Below are 27517 nucleotides of genomic sequence, written 5' to 3'. Positions count from 1 at the left end.
TCTTGGTTATAACTTGTTCACAAACCAAACTTGAGGTAATGAGACCTTTCTCAACACATAGGGCTACATCAAGAGAGAAATTAGTACAAGAAGCCGTCGATGCACTTACTCATAAGGCAATATTCACACTTGATTTTTCCAAAAATTCCATGATACAAAACTTGAAACCACAACAAAAACCATGTACTTTGAACTTATGGTACATTAGATTTAGTTGACATGAAGCTATTACATGCAGGACATAACAGCATATACATTCAGAGACTGTACAATGGGGGAAGCTGAGAAAAAACATCCTGTTATAACACATTCAGACCTCACCTCGTTGGTCTACCTAGGACTTTCAAAACTTGAAGACTGACTGGAGGCATGATTTTCTTTCGAGTCCCCTGCTACCTCATCTGGAGCTTTGATGCTTTCATCGTCTACCAGTTCACTAGTCCTTATTGTGGTGTCAAATATCACAATACCAGAGCTGGCTGTGGAACTGTTGTCAACTGAAGGTGCTACAACTTGAGGTGAATCAACTGATGAAGGTTGAGACTCTGCACCAGAAGAATCAGATTCCACCGAGCTCAGTCTTTCTGTCTCTGATGATTCTAGTTCCTCTTTAGATTTTCCTGATGACTTCCCGGACATCACTTTCTTTATGCCACCACCAACAGACTTGCCAGCATGTTTAAAGATTTTCTTTGTCTTGTTTCTCACTCTCCCCTTTTTGGGGGGTTTCCCATTTCCTGCACGGCTCTCTTTTCCATCTTCTGTAGGTGTTGTTTCTAATGATGAAGGCAAAATGGTGTCATCCACTATAATCTTCACTCCAATATCCTTGGCATTAACTGCCCTAAGATTCACACGCGGAGATGAATCAGGCTCTCCAAGATTGCCCGACTTATCCTCTTTACTTGAACTTCTCCGGAAAAGCGAGCTGAACTTATGTAAACCCCTGTGAAAACGACCTGGAGAATCTGGCTTACTTCCATTAACACTTTCATCAAGCCTGCATTCATTATAGAGAGAGGAGCCGCCTGATGTTGACTTACAACTTCCCTTAGAATCCGCAGTCCCACTAATAACTTCTCCATTAATAACCCTGCTCTTTCCCTTTCTTGGTTCCCATAATTGTGCTACTTCACTCCCTGGGTGGTGTACCCACATACCAGTCTCCCGCTGCCCTTCAATATTAATAGGTTCATACTTATCTGCAGCTTTTGAAGATTCGTCAACTGATTCAGTGGCTAAGGAGCTTCGTTCAGTTTTATCCATCTCAGCAGATTTGCTATCCTGTTCATTGACCACAACTCCGCTATCATATGACTGCTCTGCGCCCTAAAAATAGCTGAAAACTTAGTACTTCCTTATTTTCTGTCATTATTTATCATTATAGTTCTATTCCTCAGCGCCATTATTTTGGTTTAGTGCAATCATCCATTATAGAAAAATGAGTAATGCAAAGTATTTTCAGGTGCAAAGAAGATGATACATGAGAAATCTTTGCTTCTTAACACTCTATTTTAGTGTTCATGACAAATTGCACCAGGAGAAATATATACCGTTTTGGAACAGTCAACAACAGTTATGGCAAGATGCAATCTCCCCATTTTGATGTTCTGAAGAGACAGCCACATATCATGCCTCTGGCCATCCCTAAAATCACAGATATTGATGGAACATTTTCTGTTCACAAAAAACAAAAAAGTAAATAAGCTGGTCTATATCAACTTCGAATAATATTCCATTGGAGAACATACTGATGTCGAAAGAAAAAAAGGGAAATTATAGGTAACTCATACACCTATAGGAAAGAGTCTTAGCATTTAAATTGCCAAGAGGAGAATAGGACGAACCCCAATGTATCATCAATAAAATGGTCTTTGTCACGAACTTCGACATTGAGCATGTTGTTAGGAGACTCCCATGTACAGACTGGAATCTTGAACTCCTCATGCCACTGTGGATTCAATGTCTTCTTCTTAGTCTTAGTCCTGAATCTGTAAAGGCCAATGTTCCCCTTAACATATGGATCAGCCAATCCTGAAAAAGACCACCCAGCTTTTAGGCATAGATATCTAATAATTTGACAGCAGTACAGTAAGCCTATTTTCTACATACCATTTAAATCTGATGGCTTCATGTCAACTGCTTCAAGAACTTCTAAAATCACAAAAGCGATGGGCTCCTTAGCATCAACTGAAAACCAGTTTTCTGACAAAATGAAAAAGAAGAAACTTATGTAATTGAATTCAATCACTTCAAAAACAGAAGCCCAACAACTCTAATCTCATATTTCCATCTAGACAGGTTATGCAGCACACACAAATGCGTGATTAATTAGTATTATACAAACGAAAGATGATAAGTGTTGCATCGAAAACTATCAGCATGGAATATCAAATCTGTGAACCATGTCCACCATAATAGAAAAATACTTGATGGTATCCCATCCTGTCTTATGTATTAGACATCAAATAGACTAAATTCAAGTACATTGAGGTGCTAATGCTTTTACTTTCCTGGGGGGAGGGGGGCTTGAATGGTAGAAAAAAGTTCATCATTTTATGTAGTTTAAATTATTAATTAGGTCAAGACACCCACTACAACACACTAAACATTTTAGTGAACACTGACCTCCAGCTTACACTTCTTTTATAGTTAATCCCCTCAAATACAATCCTATCCCCTACCAACGCAGTATGGCGCTTAAATTAGAAAAATTTATCAACAATATGTTGTGTATCAGCTAGTTCAAGTTCTCAAAGATGAATAACTGACACAGTTCGCTCACTGCCTAATACCACCTTACAACATTGTGGATAATGATCTTAAAACATATGAAACATTCCAGGCTTCCATACATTCAAATTAACTTCGCTGCCATTCATGGAATCAGGACTTCTTCCAACAACACTAGCACAGAATCATATATTGGTAGAATAAAAATGTTTGCAAGCCGCTATAGTCATCCCTCTGTCACAGCTCACTCAAACAGGAAGTGGCCAACTAAATCTTCTTTTTCTTGATTGACTTTAATTCAGATAACTAACCTGATATCTGAATGGGTTAAGTAGGTTAAAAATTCAGGGACAGAAAAGGTTTAGCTACCCTCTTAACAAAGGCGAAAGAACAAAAGCAACAGAAAAAGGCATAACACTGTAAATCTGTAACATTTACTGGTGTCACCTTTTGGATGAGAAAGTGATGTGCCATGCAGATGACTCTTATTGTTAGCCTTTTCTCAATCCATTCAATTTGAATTGGTATTTTCTCCATCACAATTATTGTGAAGAGACATCTAAAATAATTAGTCTTGGACATTTTATTTGTGAAAATGTATGTATAGCCAAAAAATGAACTGCTTTTAGCTGCTCCCATTTTCCTCCTACTACAGGAATCACTTTTGCTTTCTTTTCCTCTAGCTACTAAGATGTGTTTCACTTCGCCAAGTTGTCTCTTGCCCAAGCCCATTTTCATTTTTTTTGTGAACAGAACTTAATAGACTGAAATCAAATTCCTTGAATATTAAAAAAAAATTATCATCAAACACTATTTTTAAGAATTTCAACAATATTTATAATGATTTTCCGAAAGTGAATTTCCATCGCAACTAATTGAAACATTCTCTAATTATAATTGGGTATTAAGTATTCAAGAAATGAGAATTCTTTTAGTTTCTCGAATATCTTATATTTAATGTTCAGGTCAAATTTCCAGTCAATGAGTTGGACTCAATTATCTTGGAAACCAAACGACAAAGGGGGGAGCTAGGGTGACCATTACCTGCTTGTGGCGACACAAACTTCTCAACATCCACCACCAGCATGTTGGGCTGCAAGATATCATGAATAACTTAGTCTAAAAATTCTTCATGTCTTTTTTTTTCCTTTTCTTTTGGGCACATGGATACCACAATACCTGATTGTAAACTATTCAAACCATTTTCAGCAACTGGAAAAAAAATCATGCAATTTTATTTCAAAAGCGTAACTTTTATTTATAACTTCTGTCGCCATCTAAGTTGCTCGAACTCGGGTGCGGGTGTCCGATACGGGTGCTTCATGATCTAAATTTTAAGATTTGGCGGTAAGGATCCAAGTACGGAGGCAGGTGCGGAATTTGGTTAAAAATAGAATTATATGTCTAAATTATGAGACATGGAAAATTTAAACGGTATTCCGAGGAGAAAATATTGATCAAGAGGCCATTCCAGAAGGTGATATAACGAAAAGGACTGATGTGGAAATTACTATATACAAGGTGCTCCATTTTCTTCAACTTTACCTTATCTTTTGTTTAGATTTCAGAATCATTGTATTTGTCCCGAATTTCTCTGTCAATTTTGGTCAAAGTACCCAAAATTGGTTGACCAATTATGGTACGGATCCCACCCGCATCCACGTCGTGTCAACACGGGTGCGGCACCAAAATTGAAGAGTCCGAGCAACTTAGTTCTCCATTCTTAAGCGCATCAAAGTCTAAATTATGCTTCTACCACAAGTATATTAGGGGAATAACATTAAACAGAAGACGGACTCAAATATGAACGAACCGCACCTCGACAAGTGTCTGCTCAAAGGCAACAGAGAGAAGTTTATCCTGATAAAGATGACAAGCAAATCTTAGGAAGATTGTACATATGTCAATTCAATGTTAGACAGGCATAGCGATACTCATTGAACTAACCATCCATCCAGCAATTCCAGGAAGTTCTGTTACATCAAGTCCACGTGTGAAAATTGGCTTCACAGTCATCTGAAAATAAGGAGGCTCCACAAAGCACACCCGCAAACGACCGAGAAATGGCCACTTCCTTAAGAACTTTACCCCAACCAAGACCTATATCGAACAGTGACACCTCCAAATATATTATTTTAGGAACTAAAATCTGATCATCAAACAATACAATGGAACAAAACAATTGAGAGGAGAATGACTATATTCAACCGCTAAACTACCAACACTGAACATAGAATTCTCTAAAATTGTCATGAGTTTCCTCATTCCTTCATATGCCGTATGCGTGCCTAGAACACCTAAAAAAAGTGTGCTAGTTTGCTTGGCTAGCAGCACCGAAAGACATTCCTATAGCTGAAAACTTAGGAATAGAAGGGTAGCTCATTTCATTTGGTGCTTCATGTGCAAGAAATCAGGAGAAAATGTGAACCATTTGGTAATTTGTGTCATGTAGCGCATTCATGCACACCCACTGACTGTGGAGCACAATATGGGATATTTGTGGTATTGAATGCGTAATGCCTAATTCTACACAGGCTTGCGCTGAGTTATGAATTTAGAAAAGAGAAGTACAGCATGGGAGATGGCCATTAGGGCTATAGCAATAATATCAATAAAATAAATGGGGATTCAAACTTTTAAAGTCAGTGTGTGCAAAGTACCACTACACCTACAATTCTTTGGATACAATGGGTACAGATTTAGTATAAATATACCATTGAAATTTTCTTACAACTATATAGCTAGCATTGGAACATTTAGGCTTGTGTACGATTATATATATACCATGTTGTTACCCTATATAATGATAAAGATAATATAGCAATACTATGAAACATAAGAATATCTAGAGGGGACCGTATATCCTAAGCATACAAGAGTAGGGTGCCGCAAATACTTGAATTTCAAGTCCTAAAATTCAGTCTCGAACTATCTTTTTAGCTAAATATTTTTTTAATCAGGTCTTCTTAGCTACATATTGCTCACATATAGAGTGAGTAAAGCAGTCCTACGTGAAAAGAGCCATGCGCAACAGACTTACTAAAAAATTTAAGGACTTGATGCTAATAGTTAAGACCTTCACAAAATCTGCAACTTTAAGTACTGAACATTAAACTGATACTAATAATCCCCCACCTCATCTCCCTCTTCGGTATCAGATTTTTACAATGGAAGAAGATTTTCACAATATTAATTGCCATTAGTGAATCACCTTTCCCTCAACATGCATGCCCAACAGATGCAACTTCGCCCACATCCCAAAGCCCAACCTTTTTCTCAGTTTCACAGCAAGAATTGCACTCATGTCATCGGCAGCACGAAAATTCATTCCCAACTCCAGGACCTGCACAAATAAATTTTTAAGCCTCACCAAATAGAGCACAAACAGGCGGAAGCCGAACCACTGATATATATAAACATTCTTGAGTCAAGACTACATACCAAGTGATCATCTCCGGTAGATTCACGAAGAACCCTCATTTCTGTGAACATAGGTGGGCTTCTTCCTAAATAGAGGTGCTGAACTATAGCTTCTTTCTGTATGCATTAGGGGGAAAAAATTACTCTTGATAACTCAACTCGGCAAACAAATTAATTCTTCAGAGTAAGTTAAAAATTTGCTGGTTATGGCATAACATAAGGATGACAACTATAATGTTGAAGAAAGCAGAACAGCGAGAATTCAAGAACACTAAATAAAGGGAAAATATAGAAAATAGAGGCAATGAAATGTAATGCGTAGAATTCAGCAAGTAAGAAAGCAATTAAAGGTACACGTGGTTTGAACACCTACAGCAGTCCAGGGTTTGTACTTCTGAAGAAACCATGGAATGATAGAGAGCAGAATTTTCTGTGAAACAATCTCCTCCATGCAGAGAGGCCAAATCTTTTCAATCGCATAGTTTAACCATCTCACTGATTCAGAGTCTGAAAGTACCTGGTAAAATCCCAAAAACACTTTAAAACCCAAAAAAAACGAAAAAGGTGGTAACTCCAAATTACTCTAGCGTCGGCAGGGAAGCTGCTGCTTATTCTAGCTGTTAATCGAAATTCGCTTAGTAATGAATGACTCGAGTCAAATCTTTGTCGGAAAGGAACACAGGGGGAAAATAGCCAATATTTAAAGCTTGGAACTTGTAAGTAACTGCAAGAATCAGAAGAAACTCAGGCATACTACACTTCAGCAAATCAGAAGAAACTCAGGCATACTACACTTCAGCAAAACTGTTGGTAAATCTTAAAAAGTTCCTGAATTTAGAATATTCTTCTGCTTTCTTGCAGTTCAGTATCTTTTCTCTTTGAGAATCACCCAAAAAAAAAAAAACTTTTTTTGAGAATAAAGTCAGTATCTTTTCTTTTGCCTGTCAAATCTAACGACAACAAAAATAATAAAGTTTCCGTATCTATCATATTAACTTCTAAGTTCCAGTAAAAGAGAAAATCAAGATATTAGAGGTGCTGCAAAATGCTTACTCGACGCTGAGAAGACTGTTTTTTTTCCTCAAACTGTAGCTTCCTCCTTAATTTAGTCACATACTGCTCATGAACCTTCAAAATTTTAAGAGCATAACATGATAAATCCACATCAAATACTGAAAATTAAAGCAAAAAAAAAAACAGCATAAGACCATCAAAGCTTGATAGTCAACAAAGAAACAATAACAACCTATCCACTGTAATCTCTGTAAGAAACAATACATAAAAGAGTACAAAATTGAAATAAAAACTCAATCTTTTGCAACTTACCATATAGAGATAGATAAGGGAGAGGAAGTAAGCAACAGGGTGGCAACAATGGAAGGAATTAAGCAACCATAGTGCAAGCAACACAATACCCACATGATGAATTATTGTAGCATCCGTTATACTCGACATTTTAATCAAACCCCCAAAAGCCAAAACCCCTCCTTCTCTCTACTATACACAGTTCTTGATCCAAAAATGACAAAGACCCACTAGGCTAATTAAATACTTACGATTATCAAAGTCCATTTGACTTGACTCCCATTAATTGGAATAGTATTTAAGACATTTATTCAGTGTATTTTACGCGTAAGTTTACACTTTGTATATTACTGAAACTGATGTAAAAACGATTCGAAAATGGGTTTTAGATTGGGTAATAAAGTTTCGCGACAACGAAGAAGTCAAGCAAATCGGCGGAAGATTTTCATTTTTGGAGCGTCAGCCGTCAGATAGGAGAAGTTTATCAGAGTTGGAGGATTCATGTTTATCAGAGTTGGAGGATTCATGTTGCAAGTTGGGAAAGTCTCTGTCTTTTTGGTGTTTTCTGTTTTTTCATGCTTTTGACTGTCAGAATTTACCCAGTTGTGATTTGTGGGTTCCATCTAACGTAGACGTCTGTTAGGAATGGTAATAATAATTAATTATCATTTTTATTTATCCATTATTAATTTTACACATTTTTAAAAAAATTATAAATAAAAGAGTGATTTTACCATATCACTTTTTGAATATAATATATTGAAAAATGTAATAAAAAAATGACTACTAATTAATGATAAGGGTAAACTAGAAACTAAGTTAAAATTATCTCTTAATTTCATAAATTGGACAAGTATTGTTGGAGGAAAAAGGCATAAATTCCCTCTTGAAATTATACTGAAAAGTCAGTTACACACTTAAACTAACCTAAACTATCCAAAAGTGAATTTATTACCCCTCATGAGACGTATAACAACACTCTCACAATATGTGGTGAATTACATTCGTCGACCTAGTAAGAAATTATGTTTTTTTTTCTTTTTTTTTTATTAATTAACTTTTATTTTATTAACTATATTCTATACTAATTAACTCATAATTAATTATTAACCACTCATCCAATTTTTTATATTCTTTTCTTTTTTTTCTTTATTAATTAACTTTCCTTTTATTAACTATATTTTATACTTATTAACTCCTAATTAATTATTAATCACCCATCTGACCCCCCCCCCTTTCTACCAACCCCAATCGTCTTCTCCACCAACTACCAACCCCAATCGTCTTCTCAACTAAAATTTTCTTCTTAATGGATTTTGAAAGAAAAAAATCAAGATTCAAAATGAAAAGTAAATGGAGGTGAGTGTGGAGAAAAAGAGGGTAGGTGGATGTAAAGAAGAAAGAACGTGGGGGTGGGTGATTTTATTTTTTTAATTTTTTTTTACTTTAATGGATTTTTAAAGAAAAAAAATCAAGATTCAAAATGTGAGTAAATGGAGGTGGGTGTGAAGAAGAAGAGGATAGGTGGTGTGAAGAAGAAAGGACGTGAGGGGTGGGGTGATTTTATTTTTTTATTTTTTTTACTTTAATTTTAGTATCTGTTGTGCTATATTTTTTTATTTTTTATTCTTTTGCCACGTCAGTTTTAGGGGGTAATAAATTCACTTTTGAGTAGTTTAGGTGTCTAATAGGCCGCCATGATAGTTTAAGTGTGTAACTGACTTTTCGGTACAACTTTTGGGAGAAATTTATACCTTTTCTCTATTGTTGGACATCTATTTTTAGTATAGTGGACAAGTAAAGATAGACGGAAGAAGTACTTAATTGTGGTTATATAAAGGGAAAATGCTTAAGTAAGCCATTGATTTTTGAAAAAAGAATCATTTATGTTATTTGTTGAAAATTTAGCTTATTTATGTCATTGGCGTTTGAAAAAACATCATTCATGCCATTATTTTTAATTTTAATTTTGTAAAATTATTTTTTACACGGAAGACACAAATAAGTTTTTTCTCAAAATATGATGATATATTTGAACCTTTTCTATTATATAAATTTAATATATTATGTATTCATTATTTGATTTGGTATATTAAAAAATATTTTCACTTTAACTATACTTATTCATGTATTAATACTATCATATTACTAATATTATACTTTGCAATGTATTAGCTATTCACTCCATTTAAAATATATAGCTATAGTCATACATAAACTATAAAATTGATCAAACTGTTATAAAATAAACTAAATCTAGTAATTTGAGACGGAGAGAATCTGAGAGAAGAAAGAACAAAAGAGAATTATCGTATGTATATTTTGTACTAATATGTTTTCTGTGTGTTCCTTCCATGTCAATTATGACCTCTATATATAGGCATAATTTAGTGGGCTGCCCATTTTCAGTGGGCCCCACTTATTTAAATAATTTTACTTAGTGGACATTCCACATATTCTACTTAACACTCCCCCTTGGATGTCCACGTGTAATGTGCCGCTATAAAAACACTTTACAAGAAATAAGATACATAGTTATTCTGATGTTGTGCCTCGTTAAAACCTTACTAGGAAAAAACCCAGTGGAAAAAGCCTAATGAAGGAAAAAGAGTACACAGATCTGGTAATACGCCTTGATTGCTGCCTCATTAAAAACCTTGCCAGGAAAACCCAATGGGACAAAAACTGTGGTTAAGGGAAAAAGAGTGCAGCGCGTATTTTACTCCCCCTGATGAAAACTTCATTTGATATTTTGGAGACGGCGCATTCCAACCTTATGCCTTAGCTTCTCAAAAATTGATGTTGGTAATGCCTTTGTGAATAAATCTGCAAGATTATCACTTGAACGAACTTGTTGTACATCAATTTCACCATTCTTCTAAAGATCATGTGTGAAGAATAATTTTGGTGAAATGTGTTTCGTTCTGTCTCCTTTTATGAAGTCACCTTTCAATTGAGCTATGCACGCGGCATTGTCTTCGAATATAATTGTGGGTATTTTAACATTATTTTCCAGACCACATCTTTCTTTGATGAACTGTATCATCGATCTCAACCACACACATTCTCTACTTGCTTCATGAATTGCTATTATTTCAGCATGATTTGAAGAAGTAGCAACAATGGACTGTTTTGTAGATCGCCATGATATAGAAGTCCCTCCGTGTGTAAACAGATAACCTGTTTGAGATCGAGCTTTATGTGGGTCTGATAAATAACCTGCATCTGCATAACCAATAAGGTCTGCGCAACCTTTGTTAGTATAAAACAAATCTATATCAATAGTACCCTTCAGGTATCGCAAAATATGTTTGATACCGTTCCAATGCCTTCGCGTTGGGGATGAACTATACCTTGCTAGCAAATTGACAGAAAATGTTATATCAGGCCTAGTTGCGTTAGCAAGGTACATAAGTGCGCCAATAGCACTGAGATATGGTACTTCAGGACCAAGAATTTCTTCATCCTCTTCTGGAGGTCGAAACTGATCCTTTTCCACTTCAAGTGATCGAACAACCATTGGAGTACTTAATGGATGTGCTTTGTCCATGTAAAATCTTTTTAAGATTTTCTCAGTGTAGGCAGATTGATGGACAAAAACTCCGTCTGCAAAATGTTTAATTTGCAGACCTAGACAAAGTTTTGTCTTTCCAAGGTCTTTCATTTCAAATTCTTTGTTTAGATATTCAATTGCCTTTTGGACCTTTTCAGGGGTTCCAATGAGATTTATATCATCAACAAAAACGGCGAGTATAACAAACTCTGATTTTATTTTCTTAATAAAAACACATGGACAAATGACATCATTTATATAGCCTTCATTTATCAAGTACTCACTGAGACGATTATACCACATACGCCCTGATTGTTTTAAACCATATAATGATCTTTGCAGTTTTATTGAGTACATTTCCCAAGACTTTTTACATGCTTCAGGCAATTTTAATCCATCTGAAATTTTCATGTAAATTTCATTATCAAGTGAACCATAAAGGTAAGCTGTAACTACATCCATTAGAAGTATTTCAAGATTTTTATGTACAGCTAAACTAATGAGATATCAAAAAGTTATTCCATCCATAACTAGTGAATATGTTTCTTCATAGTTAACTCCGAGTCTTTGAGAGAATCCTTGTGCAACAAGGCGTGCCTTATATCTTACAATTTCATTTCTCTCATTTCGTTTTCTAACAAAAACCCATTTATAGCCAACTGGTTTTACACCTTCAGGGGTTTGGACTACAGGTCCAAAAATCTCACGTTTAGCAAGTGACTCTAATTCTGATTGAATTGCCTTTTTCCATTCTGGCCAATCACATCTACGTCGACATTCTTCGACGGATTTAGGCTCAAGACTTTCACTATCTTGCATGAGGTTAAGTGCAACATTATATGCAAAAACATTATCAATCGTGATTTTAGATCGATCTAATTTTATCTCATCACCGAAAGAACTTATTGAAAGTTCTTCATTCACTTGAGTCTCGGGTTCACTGATTTCTTCAGGAATATCAGGATTACTCAAATCTTGACCTTCTTCAGGAGGTTTTATTGTAGTATCATCTTTATTGTTTCCCACGCTTTTCTTTCTAGGATTTTTATCCTTTGAACCCAACGGTCTACCACGCTTCTGGCGTGTTTGGGATACAGAAGCTATGATACTTGTAGATGGTCCTTTTGGGACATCAATCCGGATAGGTACATTCACTGCAGGGATATGTGACTTAGTTATCCGTTTTAAATCAGTAAATGCATTTGGCATTTGATTTGCTATTTTCTGCAAGTGGATGATCTTCTGGACCTTTTGTTCACATGTGCGGGTGCGTGGATCAAAATGTGATAGTGATGAAACTTTCCACGCAATTTCTTTTTCTTTTTCGGGTTCCTTTTTCTCTCCCCCTAATGGCGGGAAAAATGTTTCATCAAATCGACAATCTGCAAATCGAGCAGTGAATAAGTCTCCAGTCAACGGTTCAAGGTATCGAATTATTGAGGGTGAGTCAAACCCAACATATATGCCCAACCTTCGTTGAGGACCCATTTTTTTACGTTGTGGTGGTGCTACAAGCACGTATACCGCACAACCAAAAATTCTTAAATGGACTATATTTGGTTCATGACCAAATACTAATTGTGACGGAGAGTATTTATTATAATATGTCGGTCTGAGATGTACAAGTGCTGTTGCAGCCTGCATGTAAGATAGCATGACCCCAAACAGTAATTGGCAATTTTGTTTTCATTAGTAAAAGTCTTGCTATCAATTGTAGGCGCTTTATAAATGACTCTGCAAGGCCATTTTGAGTATGAACATGAGCAACAGGATGTTCAATTTTTATCCCAATTGATAAGCAATAATCATTAAAAGCTTGGGATGTAAATTCTCCAGCATTATCAAGGCGAATGGCCTTAATTGGATAATCTGGGAATTGCGCCCTTAATCTTATTATTTGTGCTAACAACTTCGCAAACGCCAGGTTGCGAGATGATAATAAGCACACATGAGACCATCTAAATGATGCATCTATTAGGACCATAAAATATCTAAACAATCCACTAGGTGGATGAATAGGTCCACATATATCTCCATGTATACGCTCTAAAAAGCCAGGAGATTCGATGCCAACCTTCAGGGTCGATGGTCTGGCAATTAATTTGCCTTGATAACAAGCAGCACATGAAAATTCATCATTTGTAAGAATCTTCTGGTTCTTTAACGGATGTCCAGTTGAATTTTCAAGAATTCGTCTTATCATTATTGATCCAGGATGACCAATTCGATCATGCCATAGCACAAATATATTTGGATCAGTAAACTTCTGGTTTACGATCATATTTGCTTCAATTGCACTAATTTTTGCATAATATAGGCCAGATGACAGAGTTGGTAATTTTTCCAAAATATATTTCTGGTCTGAGACACTCTTGGTTATACCAAGATATTCAATATTCATTTCATTTAATGTCTCAACATGATATCCATTTCTGCGGATATCTTTAAAACTTAACAAGTTTCTTGGGGATTTAGAAGAAAATAATGCATCTTCTATAACAATTTTTGTTCCCTTAGGCAGAATTATAGTAGCTCTTCCGGAGCCTTCTATCATTTTTGAATTATCAGAAATTGTAGTAACATTTACTTTTCTTCTAAGTAAATTGGAAAAATATTTGTCGTCTTTAAATATAGCATGGGTTGTTCCACTATCAATTACACAAATATCCTCGTGATTTATCATTGATCCAAACAAGATTTGAGATATTTCCATATTTTCTTCACAAAGAAAGAAAGTAAATATTATAATTAATACATAATTTATTATACAAAATTTTATTTTATTACATGGATCTAAAAAAATACAAACATAATATTTAATACATACAACAACAAAGAGAATTGTTTAAATATTATCAGACTTATCAACATTCATAGTTACTTCTGGAAGATTAAAGAAATCAGCTACATCCAGATGCATGGGCTCAATATTGTCCTCAGAGATAAAATTTGTCTCTGAATTATTTTCTGCCCTTTTTAACGATGCCTGATATAGCTGAACCAGACGTTTTGACGACCGGCAAATCCGCGACCAGTGCCCCACACCTCCACATCTATGACATATTGTTTCTGAATTATTCTTCGGTAAAGCTTCTGGCTTTTTACCCTGCCTTTTATATTGCTGGTTATTTCTCGGTGCCAGCCGAGCATCATGATTAAAATTTCTTCTTTGACTACGACCACAACCACGACCACAACTGGGGCCATGGCCTCTTTCTCGTTGGTTAGAATTTGCCTGATTCACTTCAGGGAGTGGCAAAGAACCAACGGACCGACTATCATGATTTTTCATTAATAATTCATTATGGCGTTCAGCAATAAGTAAGTGAGATAATAATTCAGAATATTTTGTAAAGCCTTTTTCGCGATATTGCTGCTGCAGGAGCATATTCGCGGGTGGAAATGTGGAGTATGTTTTTTCAAGTTTATCTTGTTCCGTGATTTCATCTCCGCATAAAGTTAACTGAGCTATAATTCGAAATAAAGCAGAATTATATTCAGTTATATTTTTAAAGTCCATTAGTCTCAGATTTAACCAGTCATGACGTGCTTGTGGAAGCATGACCAACTTCAGGTGGTCATACCTTTCTTTTAAATTTTTCCACAATTTCAAGGGATCTTTTAATGTAAGATATTGTAATTTAAGACCCTCGTCAAGATGGTGGCGGAGGAAAATCATAGCTTTTGCACGGTCTTGACTAGATGCCTGGTTATCATCTTTAATGGTGTCTGCCAGACCCATTGATTCTAAATGAATTTCGGCATCTAGTGCCCATGAGGAGTAGTCTTTTCCAGAAATATCAAGAGCAGTAAATTCAATTTTTGAAATATTTGCCATTTTATGAAAATAAATTTCAATAAAATTCTTACCATTTTTTGTTACCTTGAAACAATAGCCGGAGCCTCGTGCTGATAACGTGTTATAAAATAAACTAAATCTAGTAATTTGAGACGGAGAGAATCTGAGAGAAGAAAGAACAAAAGAGAATTATCGTATGTATATTTTGTACTAATATGTTTTCTGTGTGTTCCTTCCATATCAATTATGACCTCTATATATAGGCATAATTTAGTGGGCTGCCCATTTTGAGTGGGCCCACTCATTTAAATAATTTTGTTTAGTGGACATTCCACATATTCTACTTAACACAAACAAAATAATTAAATAAAATAATGTTTAATACATCCTACCAAACTCCCTTTAGTTATATGATCCTTTTTACATTAAACCAAAAAAGAATAAAATATGTGACAGAGAATATGTTGCACGTCTCGTCAATATTGGGGTATACGTAATTACATATATTCAATTAACTCAATCTTGCTTTATCCACATGACGGAAACAACGCTCTTGGTTCCAGGGACGTGGCATGTGCTGCTCAAAAGTCAATTTGCTCCCCATTCCCCCTACCACACTCGATAAATTCATTTTTATGTATTTATAAATTATATAAAAAACAAAAAGTTACATTAGATAAATTTAATAAGATGAGCTTAATTGAAAAGATATTAACGGTTAAAATTGATTTCTAATATTTTTCACGAGATATCACCTAGCAAACTATTGTCTGCGTAGAAATTAATCGTGTGAGGTCATTGTGATTCAGTATTGATTATTCCAACTTCACTGTCTTGTTACTAGGAGTGTTTATGATTTGGATAAAAATTGATTCAAATTGAAAAATCAAATTAAATTAATTAAATAAATCAATTTTATTTGGGTTTGATTTTAGATTTTTAAAAATCGATAGTATTTGATTTTGGTTAATAAATAATCGAACCGAACTGAACCGATAAATTACATACATATATTTTACTATTATTCATACATAATATATTATTTTTATAAATAATTATAAATATATTATATATGTTTTCATCAAAATTATTTATAATTTATTTATAAAAGCAAAAACGTTCAAGACGAGAATATTTATCTTATTGATTTCATGTATGTGAGTGTCTACTGTAATTCTTGGTGAGATTAGGAATGTCACTATCTTTTTCTTTTAGGCCAGAATGGTGAATTTTAAAGCTTTATTCACAGTTAATTCAATGATCGAAAGTTTTGTAATGTCAGTCGTTCTAACTATTTTTTGTTTTGAATGAATCGTTACCTTTTTTTTTTCTCTTTTGAATGAATCATTTTTTTTTGTGTATAATTAATAATCGAATCAAATCGAAATCGATAACAACCAAATCGATAGATGCATATTATATTTGATTTAATTTGATTATGATAATTTGAAAACTAATTAAATTAATTTGATTTTAATTTTAATTTTAATTTTGATCAATAATCAATCCAAACTATACATATTAATTGAAATGATTTCTTTTTTCTCAATATATATAATTATAATGGATGACCATAGCAGGAAACTCCTCAAGATTTACATCTCACCTAATATTTTGTCCTAACAATACATATTGATTTATTCCCAACGTGATAGTAAATTAAATGGTTGATTGGATATAAGGCGTATGTTTCTACTGAACTTTCTTTCGCAATCGTACTTTTAAAAACAATATATAGTTAATTAAATAGCCCTTTCACCAACCTCGATTGTGGTGTGATGGGGGACTATTTCAGCTTTAATCAAATATCTCGAATTCGATTTTTGGATATGAATTTTTTTTTAGGGAGCGTCATTCCCAAATAGATTTTATAGTGCACAATTCAAATTTATTCGGAGCTCCAATGCAGACTTCAAACATAAGGCGGAAAACTAAAAAAAATAAATAATTAAATAGTCCCTCCTTTGAGTTTTTTTTTTAATATGATTTCTCACACCTTACATCTTCCTACAGTGTATTAAACCATGTTAATGAATCTTATTCGATTGAACAGGTCGGATTCAATGAACTTGCTCAATTAGACATATATTTGTATTAAATTATTATTAAAAAATATAATTAAATTTGATGTACTAGTTCTTAATTTCACATGTTGAGTAGTTAATACAACTGAAACACTATCCACACAATTCAACATATTAACATGCTGAAATATTGAAGTCCAAAATTCTTTATAGCACATTATAATTAGAGTTTGTGCCTGAAAGACAACAAATAAGCTTATCAACAATTTCTTTTAAATCGAGATTTTGTTTTTAAACTTTTATTAAGCAAGCTAAAAGTTCAAAATCATATTCTAAGGATAGTTTAGCATGTGTGATGAATAAGAATAGTAATTTCAAGATAAAATTTGAAATTAATTTTATTTTATATTTGATTTAACATATTATAGATAATATCAAAATTATTTTATCTATTATTTATACTAAAATAGTGGAATACTCTGTATATCGTAGTCACCCCTACTTCAATAACCTTTTGATCTGGCTTCGTTCTAGAAGTTTCAAATGTATGTTTACCGTTCTTTTTTTTGCAATATTTGATATTTGAATTGTATTCTTTGTTACGCACCAAAATAGATTTGAGGTGTGTGACATCGTAACATCAAATTTTAAATTATAACACCGTGGGGAAAAAAGTGAGATAAAATAAACCCATAAAACCATACTTTCATTAGCAATGATTAAGCTCAAGGCTTGCTGACAATGGAGGCCAATGAGAGGCATTGTACACTGTAAAAACCAACACCAATTGGAAAGTTGCATTTCATTGACGTCACTCTTCTTGTAAAATACGGAAACCCCAAAGCCAATAATCATCGAAATCAACAACTTGAGCTTCTTTGATACCCTTTCTTGAGTTCCATTATTGAGATAATCGGCAGCAATTCTATAAGATAATGCTGAGATTCCGATGTCTTCGATTATTCAAATCACCGTTCGACGCCTCTTTTATTCAATCGTTCAGACCCCAAGCTTCTTTCATTCGAGCTAAAATGGGTTCGTATTCTACGACGTCGTCTTCTGCTCATCACTGCCCTAAACTTGTTTTCCGTCAGCTTTTCGAGAAGGAATCGTCTACCTATACTTACCTTCTTGCTGATGCTTCGCAACCACAAAAGCCTGCTCTGGTAAATCTATTTACCCCCTTTTGTAAGATTCTATCAATATCTTGTATTGATCTTATTACTAAGCATATTTTGTTCTTTACTTTGAGTTGATTTGGGTGTGTACAAATTTTCAATGCTTTTATGAATTTAGTTTACGAAAATAACAACATACTCATTGTAATTCCACGAGTGGGCTCCAGAGAGATTGGTGTGTACGGTAGCCTTACCCCTACCTTAAAGAAGGCAGAGATATTGTTTTTAACTGACCCGGCTCAATTAAAGCATATCAAAAGTCTAAATACAACAACATATCCAGTGTATTCGCACAGAGTGAGTTCGGGTAGAATGTATGCATACCGAGAGGTTGTTTCGGATTGACCCTTGGCTCAAGACAAAAACAGACTAGAACAAGATGCAGTGAAAGTACAAGAGACAAGTATGTAAAGAAAAAGACATAAAAGTACAAGAGACAAGTATGTAAAGAAAATAAAAAGTACAAGACCCAAACTCTGATGAAAAAGCTTGTAGCTTTTTTGTCCTCCTCTGAAGTGCAAGGGCTGGTCTTGTAAATGAAAATAGGTGATAATGTTTTTATAGAAATACATAGAGGGTGAAGAAACTGAAGTTTTACTCATAGTCTATTGTTAAGTATAAGCTTGTTATGGTGTCAGCTCATTGAGTTGCTAACTGTTGTTTGGGCCATCTGTCCAGCTACAATTTTGTTTGTTTGATGTACAAAGCTCTTATTGGTAATAAAGTTTCTGAATTACCAAATGGAAAAACATAAAGGTGGAAATGGAAAGGAGAGGACTTATTTAAAGAACTTAAAACTAAGTTAAAATCTATTCTTTTTTTCAATCAACCTTTAGTTGATATCATGTTTCCTATGAATAACTAGATCAACATTTGAAATCTCACGAATTAATCATTTAAAGGAGTTTTAGTAGAATAAACTCAATGTTCACCTTTTCGGTCTGAAGGACTCATAGAAAGAAAAGTATTATTCCGCCAAAAAGAAAAAAAGAATTTCTGTGAAGAAAGCTTTGAACTTCTCAATTACATTTCCCATCCTTTTCAAATCGACAATTTCTTGAAGATACTTTCTGTTATGCAATACCAATGTACTTACAAGCCAAAGCCCATGAAACACTAGTAAAGGAGAGGAATGTCTAACTAAACATGCATTATTAAACCTCAACTCTGGTACATCAGTTGTGACAATTTTCTGGATCAACTAGGAGCATGTGAAGTGGAATTTAAATCCCACACAATAATGGATTGAAAAGTCAAAAAAGGAGACAGTGAAGTTAGTGCAGCTTGTTTATAGTCTTTTTCAATGTTTTAGGGTGAAAACTGTAGCACAGAATTCATTATGTTGCATTGTGTCTATAATTATATTATTCATCAATATCTATAAGTTGAATTTTTTTATTAACATTGCATATGTCTTGTAAATTGAAGGAACTTAATATTGATTAGTTCAATTATACTTAATATTGATTTAGTTCAATTATTTTTAAACACCTCTCATTATCTGCTAATTGCTTCATGTTAGACATTGTGATTTAAAGTTGACGCATGAAAGTAATCCATCTGCAGCTGATTGACCCAGTGGACAAAACAGCAGATCGTGATCTTGCACTTGTTAAGGAACTGGGTTTGAATCTTTTCTATGCTATAAACACACATGTACACGCTGATCATGTCACTGGCTCTGGCTTGATCAAGGTTGGGCTTAATCTTCTTGAATTTGGTAACTAATTAGTTTATTTGTAAATGATTATTTGCTTGATACTGCTTTTCCATTTCCCCAGCTGATTTTATAAAGGTTCATTATAATTTTCAATCCCACAGACAAAGTTCCCTGGTGTGAAATCAATCATATCCAAAGCAAGCAATGCAAAAGCTGATCTTTTTGTTGAACCTGGTGATAAGATCTACTTTGGTGATATTTTTCTGGAGGTATACAGACGTCTGAATTGTTTTAACTTTAGATTTTTCCAAATAGCTTTAGAGGTAGAAAATTATGTCAATGATTACGGTTCTATAGTATTTCCTTTGCAAGGAAAAATTAGTTCCATGTTAGGAAAATCACCATGTTCTAAATGTCTGACCCATGTTCTAAATGTCTGAACATATGTATGTACTACGAAAACATTTATGGGGCTGTGCCTAACGGTTCTTGAACAACTTACAAATTCAGGATCATTGTACCTTTGCTTTTGTGCTCTCATAATCAGTAATCATGGTGAACATGATATTTTGTTTTGAGATAAGATGAAGTTGTTTTAATGCTCTTCGTTAGTTTGGCCTAGTTGCTGTCGCATTTAAATATAGAATGAGCTTGATTTTTTATTTTTATTTTTGTAATTACTTGATAGGCCCTTAATTGAGTTAGTCAGTTTTCTTTGATAAGCATTAGTTCTTTAAATTCCCAGTTCTGGGAAAAAAGATCTATGTTTAACATCATTAGTGTAACATGGATTTCGAGCATTATGGCAAATTAAATTGGTTTAACTTTCATTTTCATATCATAGAAGAAACAATTAAGATACTCAATTTCAACTCGTCCTACAAATCTCTGAGAAAGAAATGTTTATGATCTTGTTAGTTGAATCTTGTTTGGTCTTGAGTCACTGATATGTATGGCTGAGTGACATGTCATCTCAGTAAAGACGTTGATGACACAATTAATACATCTCCTTGGAACTTTCTCTGACCTGCACTTTTTTCTAGTTCATCTCAGCTTAGAACCATTCCATAACTGTCATTTCTACCTCTCTAACACTATCAACATTGCTTTTTCCCCATTTCCGTGCTAGTCATATTGAATCAAATAGAATTGTATAAAATGAATATGAGCTGAAAATCAACTAAACTAGGCTGTGGTGCAGGAACAGTGGCTGGAAGTTACCTACATCTTTGAGCCGTTTTCTAATGTAATAGTGCTTCCATTGTAGGTTCGTGCAACTCCTGGTCATACACTAGGGTGTGTTACCTACGTCACAGGAGATGGACCCAATCAACCTCAACCAAGAATGGCCTTTACTGGTGATGCCCTTTTGATACGTGGATGTGGAAGGACAGACTTTCAGGTACATCCTCTCTATGCAATTTGCTGACTTTTAGTGGACCTTTGGCTAAAGGGAAAAGTTTGATAATGCGTACAACTCATTTATTTATCTGGTAAACTCTTAAGATTGGTTTTTTTAGCTAATATTAGCTAAACAATGTGGTTAGATAGATAAGAATATTCTTTAGCTAAGTGGATTAAACTAGAAAATAATAGGATAATGACAAATGTCATTGTTGATAACATCATATTTGGTATTGATAATATCTCTACTTGAGGTGGTGGGACAAAGAAAGCTACAATCCATGCTAGTAGCATCCTTATCTTGGATGCCTTCCATACATGATACTGAATTGAGAGCAGATTATTTCAGGGGCAAATTTTCTTTTTCCAATTGACTATGGTCCACACTCCCTTATCTTTTATCCTTCTTCTCCTTGTACATTCTGAAAGTAAAATTTATTTGACAAAACAGTTATAAGTCATCTAGGGATTGGGTCATAGGTATTGTAAACAGTATTAAGTCTTAATGCATCAGCTTTTCCTATTTTGCTTCTCATCTTGTTTATCAAGGAATATGTCTTTATTTGTTTGGGTTATAATATCAGTACTTTTTCTTACTTTATGACAGGGTGGAAGTTCAGACAAATTGTATGATTCAGTTCAATCACAGGCAAGGACATAAAAACTGTTAAGTATTTTTAGCACGAAAGAGAAAAAAACAGCATACTATGATGCTGAATGTTCCTTCTATTCTTTCTGATTCATCATCTTTTTTGTGAGGGCAGATTTACACATTGCCCAAAGACACATTGGTATATCCTGCTCATGACTACAAAGGGTTCACCGTAAGGATACATCTGTTAGTTGTTCACTATTAATTTGCATACTTCAGTTGCTTGTTTCAAGTGTATATGTTTTATTTTCAGGTCAGCACAGTGGGAGAGGAGATGCTATACAATCCACGCCTATCAAAAGATAAGGTACTTTTCTGGCATGTTGTTTTTACCATAGTTCCAAGATTGGACTAAATTTAGTCTCCGTAGTTAAGAAGTGGAAATACTTGCTGAAAAGAAAAGGTTTTGATGATAGTGTGATTTTGTTTTTGCTTATTTGTTCAACTTCAGAATTATCTTGCTGTCATATGAAGAGGCATGAAATTTACTTCATTTGCATATTGCAAACACTCTTTGAGTTCCACGAAATTTCACATATAAGCTGAAAATATATGTTCCCTCTTATCTTTTCCTTATGAAACGAGTTGAAGGACTCATATTTTTTTCTTAAATATTCTTCACAGGAAACATTCAAAAACATCATGCAGAGTAAGCCATTCTACCTCTTTGTTTTTCTTTTCTTTTGTAATTTTCTCATTTCCTTTTAGATTTTTTATCATTACTTGCTGATGATAGCATCTTCTATAACAGATTTGAATTTGTCATATCCAACAATGATGGACGTTGCAGTTCCTGCTAACATGGTTTGCGGATTACAAGAGACAAAATCAGAAGCATGCTAAATTTTTGTTTGATTCTCTATTCATTTCATGGTCGCTACGAGTGTAAATGGGAAGCAGGGTATACCCGTTTGAAGTGAAAGCTTACTAAATAATGTTTAGCTGGAGAAGTTTGAATAAGATATACCACAATATAGTTTCAAGAAGCTATGTAGTTTTAATTGATAAGAATCTTGAATATGTGTGATAAGACAAGTCAGTGAATCTTGAATATATGTGTGGAACTTGATTTGTGAGATAGCTAATGGGAATAACAAAAGTGAAATTTATCAGCTGTTGCTGTATTATTTGAATTATAGTAGCAATTCAGATCCAAGTTTATGCCTGAAAGTGTTGTATTGTGTAGAACAATGCTTGGGAATTTGGTCATAACAAAAAAGAAAATTACTAACCTTCAACGGATTTGTGATGGGAAGTCCCACATTTGAGGCAGGCAAAGTGCTTCCTAATGGTCCATGGGGATTCAAAATCGAAACCTCTAATTAACAACCCTTATCATTGAATGCACTTAAAGACTTAAATGCAAGGAGAGTTTGGAGGACAACCCATGTTCTATGTCAAAACTGAAATAATTGTAGAAAGAGAATAGAAGTCTTGACAAAGAAGTATCAATAATTAGGTGACAAATAAATAAGGACAATTTTTAAAATGAAAATTGTATAATTATAAAATGAATAGAGAACCAATCAAAGATGAGAAATAGAAGGTAGAAAATATCCAACTCTTATTTCATTTTAGTTATGATTCTACAATTAGTATTATGGACTTTACAACTGAAAACTATTATCAAAACGCTATCTTCATACTTTATCCTTCTTCTTGTATGATTATTATGTGTCATAGACAAACGCGAATTCAATGTTTAAAATTTAGGAAGTTTGAATTATAATATTTTTAACATAAAATTCATTGTACTTTTGAATTTTCGAGTTTAGATTTATTATTTTTAAAAGTATGGTGAACTTTTACACATATATTAAAACTCTATATAAGAAAAAAATTGGATTTGATTGGACCCCAAACACTGACGCTGCATTAAGATGGATTTAATTTATATACATTAATTATGTAAATTATTTTTTATACTATCAATAAATCTTGTGATAGCATATTAGTTGCATTTTTTTTACATGAATATCCGTGAAATTTGAGAGTCTTTCGAAAATATCTTTTTTATCTCTATAAGCTAGTAGTATGATGTGCATGCACTATATCATTTTCATATCCTACATAGTGGAGTTTTACTGGTATGTTGTTGTTGTAGTATAAACTAGTAATATTTATTAAGATATTTACTTGCAATCTAAGTATATATATTTGTTAAACCGTCTGTGCATGTGAAATATCTTAGGGGCTAACACAGCACTTGGGTACTGATAATTGGTCAAATCGAGATTTTTTTTGAAAAAAAATTAAATCTAATTATTAAAATAATTGCCGGAGACTCAAATGATGAAATATAGAAGCAAATTTAGTCAAACAAGAAAATGAGGCAATGAATATAGTATTTAATTTCATTTTAATTTATTTATTTGATTTTAATTTGATATTGAATAAAATGTATCAAAATATTCGTGTAATCTCATTATTGAAATTAAAGATGGATAATAATATATATGTGAGAGAAAAAAGTCACTCGCTTTTGTTTCTTTGTCTAAAAAAAATTCAACTACTTTTAGTTGAAAACTCCAAATTTCAATTATGAGTGAAGGCAAGGACAGTCATCATCACCACCATGAGGAAGGGCAACCACCCCCACCACCAGTAGTAGCTGAATATGGTACTTTTCAACCACCTCCTCAACCGGTAGTCGGTTTCCCTCAGCCAGTTCCTCCACCTGGGGCACTTGAACCTTCTGAATACTATGCTCGGGGCTATCAGTCTGTTCCAGGTAACCCCTTTTGTCCTCTTCTCATAATTCATTATGAATAGATGGACTTATATTTCTTGAAATGATTCAATTTATTTGATTCTGATTGAAAAGTTTGTGTCTTTTTGCAATATTCAGTTGAATTGTGTTGAAAAGTTTGTGTCTTTTGCATCATCCAGTTGAGTTATGGTGAAAAGTTTGTGTCTTTTGCATCATCCAGTTGAGTTATGGTGAAAAGTTTGTGTCTTTTGCAACATTCAGTAGAGTTGTGTTGAAAAGTTTGTGTCTTTTTGCAACATACAGTTATATTGTGTTGAAAAGTTTGTATCTTTTTTGCAACATTCAGTTGAATTATGGTGAGAATTTTGTGTCTTTTGCAACATTCAGTAGAATTGTGTTGAAAAGTTTGTGTCTTTTGCAACATACAGTTGAATTAAGTAGTTGAAAAAGTTTGTCTATTTCAACATTCAGTAGAATTATGTCGAAAAGTTTGTGCCTTTTGCACATTCAGTTTAATTATATATATTGAAAAGCTTGTCTCTTTAGCAACATTCAGTTGAGTTGTTGAAAAGTTTGTGTCTTTTGTAACATTCCGTTGAATTATGTCGAAAAGCTTGTCTTTTACAACATTCAGTTGAATCGTGTTAGTGTATAAATCAGTAAGCTGTCTTTTTTAGATTTAGTTGCAAAAATTGATTTGTTCTGACTTGCAAATTTCAGAATTCTACTGGATAAGATTAGTGGTACTCTTTGCATACTGCTTCACGCTTGTGGATTCTTTGCTTACTTCCATTTTCTCTCTTACATATTTAGTAAATACAATGATGGATCGAGGATATAAACTTGATCGGTTCAAAATTTATGTTCTCACCATTTATATGCAATGCACCTTCACATTTATGGGTTGAGATTTTAATATTTGTTAAAACTTAATTGATTTTTTCACTTGCATGTTTATGCTCAGCATAAAAAGTGCTGGTTGAGTTGAAGCCGTTCATTCTACATTATATCCGCCTCTGAGTAACTACAATTGCCTATCTATGTTACTATTAATTTTGTATTTTTTTTTAGTAAAAGTGTTACTGAAGAACTGTGTGCAGTGCAACAGGTAAAGCGGTTTAGCGTTTGGGATTGTATTTGTTCTGTTTGGACACTCAATGAGATCTGACATTTAGGTCATAAACTTGCTATTCGTTTTATAGAGCAGTTCACATTTTAAATTTATTGGCTCATTTCCTTGTATTTTAGGTTATGTGGTTGATGAGAGGAGACCTGTGAGAGAGCCTCGCCTTCCTTGCTGCGGTATTGGTCTTGGCTGGTTCTTGTGAGTTCCCTATTTTCCTTTACACTCGTAGACTAATGCCATCACGTCCCAAGTCCATTGTCCACATGTTTAGGTTTAAACTCAACAAAATTCATTTTTGGTAACGCTAATTTTTAGTCTATGACATGATCTCTTTTCCCTAATTCTCTGTTCAACTCATTCTGTCATTTTTTTGGGTACAAGACATGTATCATGTTGTGTTTCTTATCTGTTTCCGGGTCAGGTAGATCTGTATTGCCACTTTAGAGGAGTCAATGACGTTAATAACCAAAAGCCGAAGAAATGAAAGAAACGTTCTGTTATGCATTTGAAGGATGTCTCGATACAATGAAGTGATAATTCTATTTTATTTTTTGAAGGTTCATTACTGGTTTCTTTCTTGCTGCCATCCCTTGGTATGTTGCTGCATTTATCCTGCTTTGCACTAGATCAGTTGATCATCGAGAGAAACCAGGATATGTTACATGCACCATTGCTGTAAGTGATCTCTTGCATTCTTTTTAGGTGATGTTCTTAACTTCTCTTTCATTTCTAACGAGTTGTTCCTCGTGGCATCAGCAGGCCTATAAAGTCACGGTTAATTACAAAAATTTGGAAGTTATTTTTGAAACTGTTCGCGCTATAGTTTTTGACTGTTATGGTTATACTGATTAACTATCAATAGATTTACAATGTTTCATAGAGTTAGCTCAATTACAGTAGACATGATATTGGTGCAGAATTTCAAGATCCTTACTTCAAAAGAAAGACCATTACATGCTTAGCATGTCCAATCTTACTGAATTAAGTGTGTCTCTGCATTCAATTCTAGATTCAATTTAAGAATTTTGTTAATGAAATGACAGTCAACTAGTATAGCGCGATAGATATATCATGACCTGACACATCTTGATATAGTGCGATAGAACTCTTACAACGTGTTCTTCGTAGCTTAATGCCTCCGTCAAGTACTCTGTTGTGTGTTGCAGGCTGTTCTGGCAGCAATTGCTCTCGTATTTGGCTTGACAAGGATATAATTAGCATACATGGTGATCAATTTGTATGGAATACTCGTATGTGTGCTAGCTAGATGGCTTGATTAATGCACATTTATTCATAACATGTCTGTAAAAAAATTGCATATATGTTTTATTTAGATATTTATGTGCTTCCTGTATTTTGATGAAACCATTCAAAACTGTTCTTGTTTGACTAGGATTTGGTTATGAGAGTGACTGCTTTAAACATGGCCACGAAAATGCACAAAGGTTTCTATTTACTCCCTCCGCCCATCTTTTACTTGTTCAGTATACTAAAAGTAACCAACTGTCCAACTTTACTTATCTAGTTTAGAAAATTAAAAAAAAAATTGTTCATTTTATGTCTATTTTACCCTTGTTATTAAATACTCCCCAATATTTAAATGACTTATAATTAATGAAAGTGATAGTGTAAAATTAAGTACCCTTTTATTTATTGTTTCTTATAAAATGTGTCAAGTAAAACATGGACAAGTAAATATGGATAGAAAGAGTATTTATTCTGTTGCCTGCAACTCTACGAAGGAAAACTAACTAGTTAGTACCAAGGAAAAAGGCTCAAATATGCTATCGAACTTTTAGAAAAGGCTCATTTATGTCATCCGTTAAAAGTTTGGCTCATCTATGCTATTATCGTTTGAGAAAAGGTTCATATATGTCATTATTTTTTAACTCCGATTTGCAAAATCACCCAAACAACTTTTAATACTTTTCAATTGGAGTTTTTGGATTAAAC

The 27517-nt window shown here is 33.9% G+C and overlaps 3 protein-coding genes across 4 annotated transcripts; 2 read left to right on the top strand and 1 right to left on the bottom strand.

The window, feature by feature from the left end:
- Positions 1–102: 102 nt before the first annotated feature.
- LOC129893416 (C2 domain-containing protein At1g53590) lies at positions 103–7994 on the bottom strand. 2 transcript variants are annotated; one of them, XM_055968942.1, is made up of 12 exons: positions 7480–7994; positions 7207–7281; positions 6527–6670; positions 6175–6270; positions 5945–6076; positions 4681–4833; positions 4552–4593; positions 3778–3826; positions 2113–2205; positions 1848–2034; positions 1554–1677; positions 103–1284 (listed from the first exon to the last, which is right to left on the bottom strand). In XM_055968942.1, exons 1-12 carry the CDS (start codon positions 7606–7608, stop codon positions 331–333), a joined length of 2178 nt encoding a protein of 725 aa, XP_055824917.1. In that variant the 5' UTR covers positions 7609–7994; the 3' UTR covers positions 103–330. The 2 variants fall into 2 exon arrangements, with proteins under 2 accessions (XP_055824917.1, XP_055824916.1); XM_055968941.1 differs by having other exon boundaries at positions 103–1329; positions 7480–7993.
- A 9540-nt stretch (positions 7995–17534) lies between these two features.
- On the top strand, positions 17535–22846 carry LOC129892558 (persulfide dioxygenase ETHE1 homolog, mitochondrial-like). The gene is made up of 9 exons (XM_055968141.1): positions 17535–18000; positions 19579–19707; positions 19834–19941; positions 20940–21074; positions 21684–21725; positions 21841–21900; positions 21982–22035; positions 22353–22377; positions 22480–22846. Exons 1-9 carry the CDS (start codon positions 17770–17772, stop codon positions 22569–22571), a joined length of 876 nt encoding a protein of 291 aa, XP_055824116.1. The 5' UTR covers positions 17535–17769; the 3' UTR covers positions 22572–22846.
- A 1350-nt stretch (positions 22847–24196) lies between these two features.
- Positions 24197–27020, top strand: LOC129891985 (60S ribosomal protein L18a-like protein). Its single transcript, XM_055967496.1, has 4 exons — positions 24197–24459; positions 25687–25762; positions 26122–26239; positions 26731–27020. The coding sequence occupies exons 1-4, from the start codon at positions 24270–24272 to the stop codon at positions 26776–26778; spliced, it is 432 nt and encodes a 143-aa protein (XP_055823471.1). The 5' UTR covers positions 24197–24269; the 3' UTR covers positions 26779–27020.
- The last annotated feature ends 497 nt before the right edge of the window (positions 27021–27517 follow it).

This window comes from Solanum dulcamara, chromosome 6 (genome assembly GCF_947179165.1).
Source record: "Solanum dulcamara chromosome 6, daSolDulc1.2, whole genome shotgun sequence".
Lineage (NCBI taxonomy): Eukaryota > Viridiplantae > Streptophyta > Magnoliopsida > Solanales > Solanaceae > Solanum > Solanum dulcamara.
Note: the sequence above shows the minus strand (reverse complement) of the source record. Positions and strands in the feature narration are given on the sequence as shown.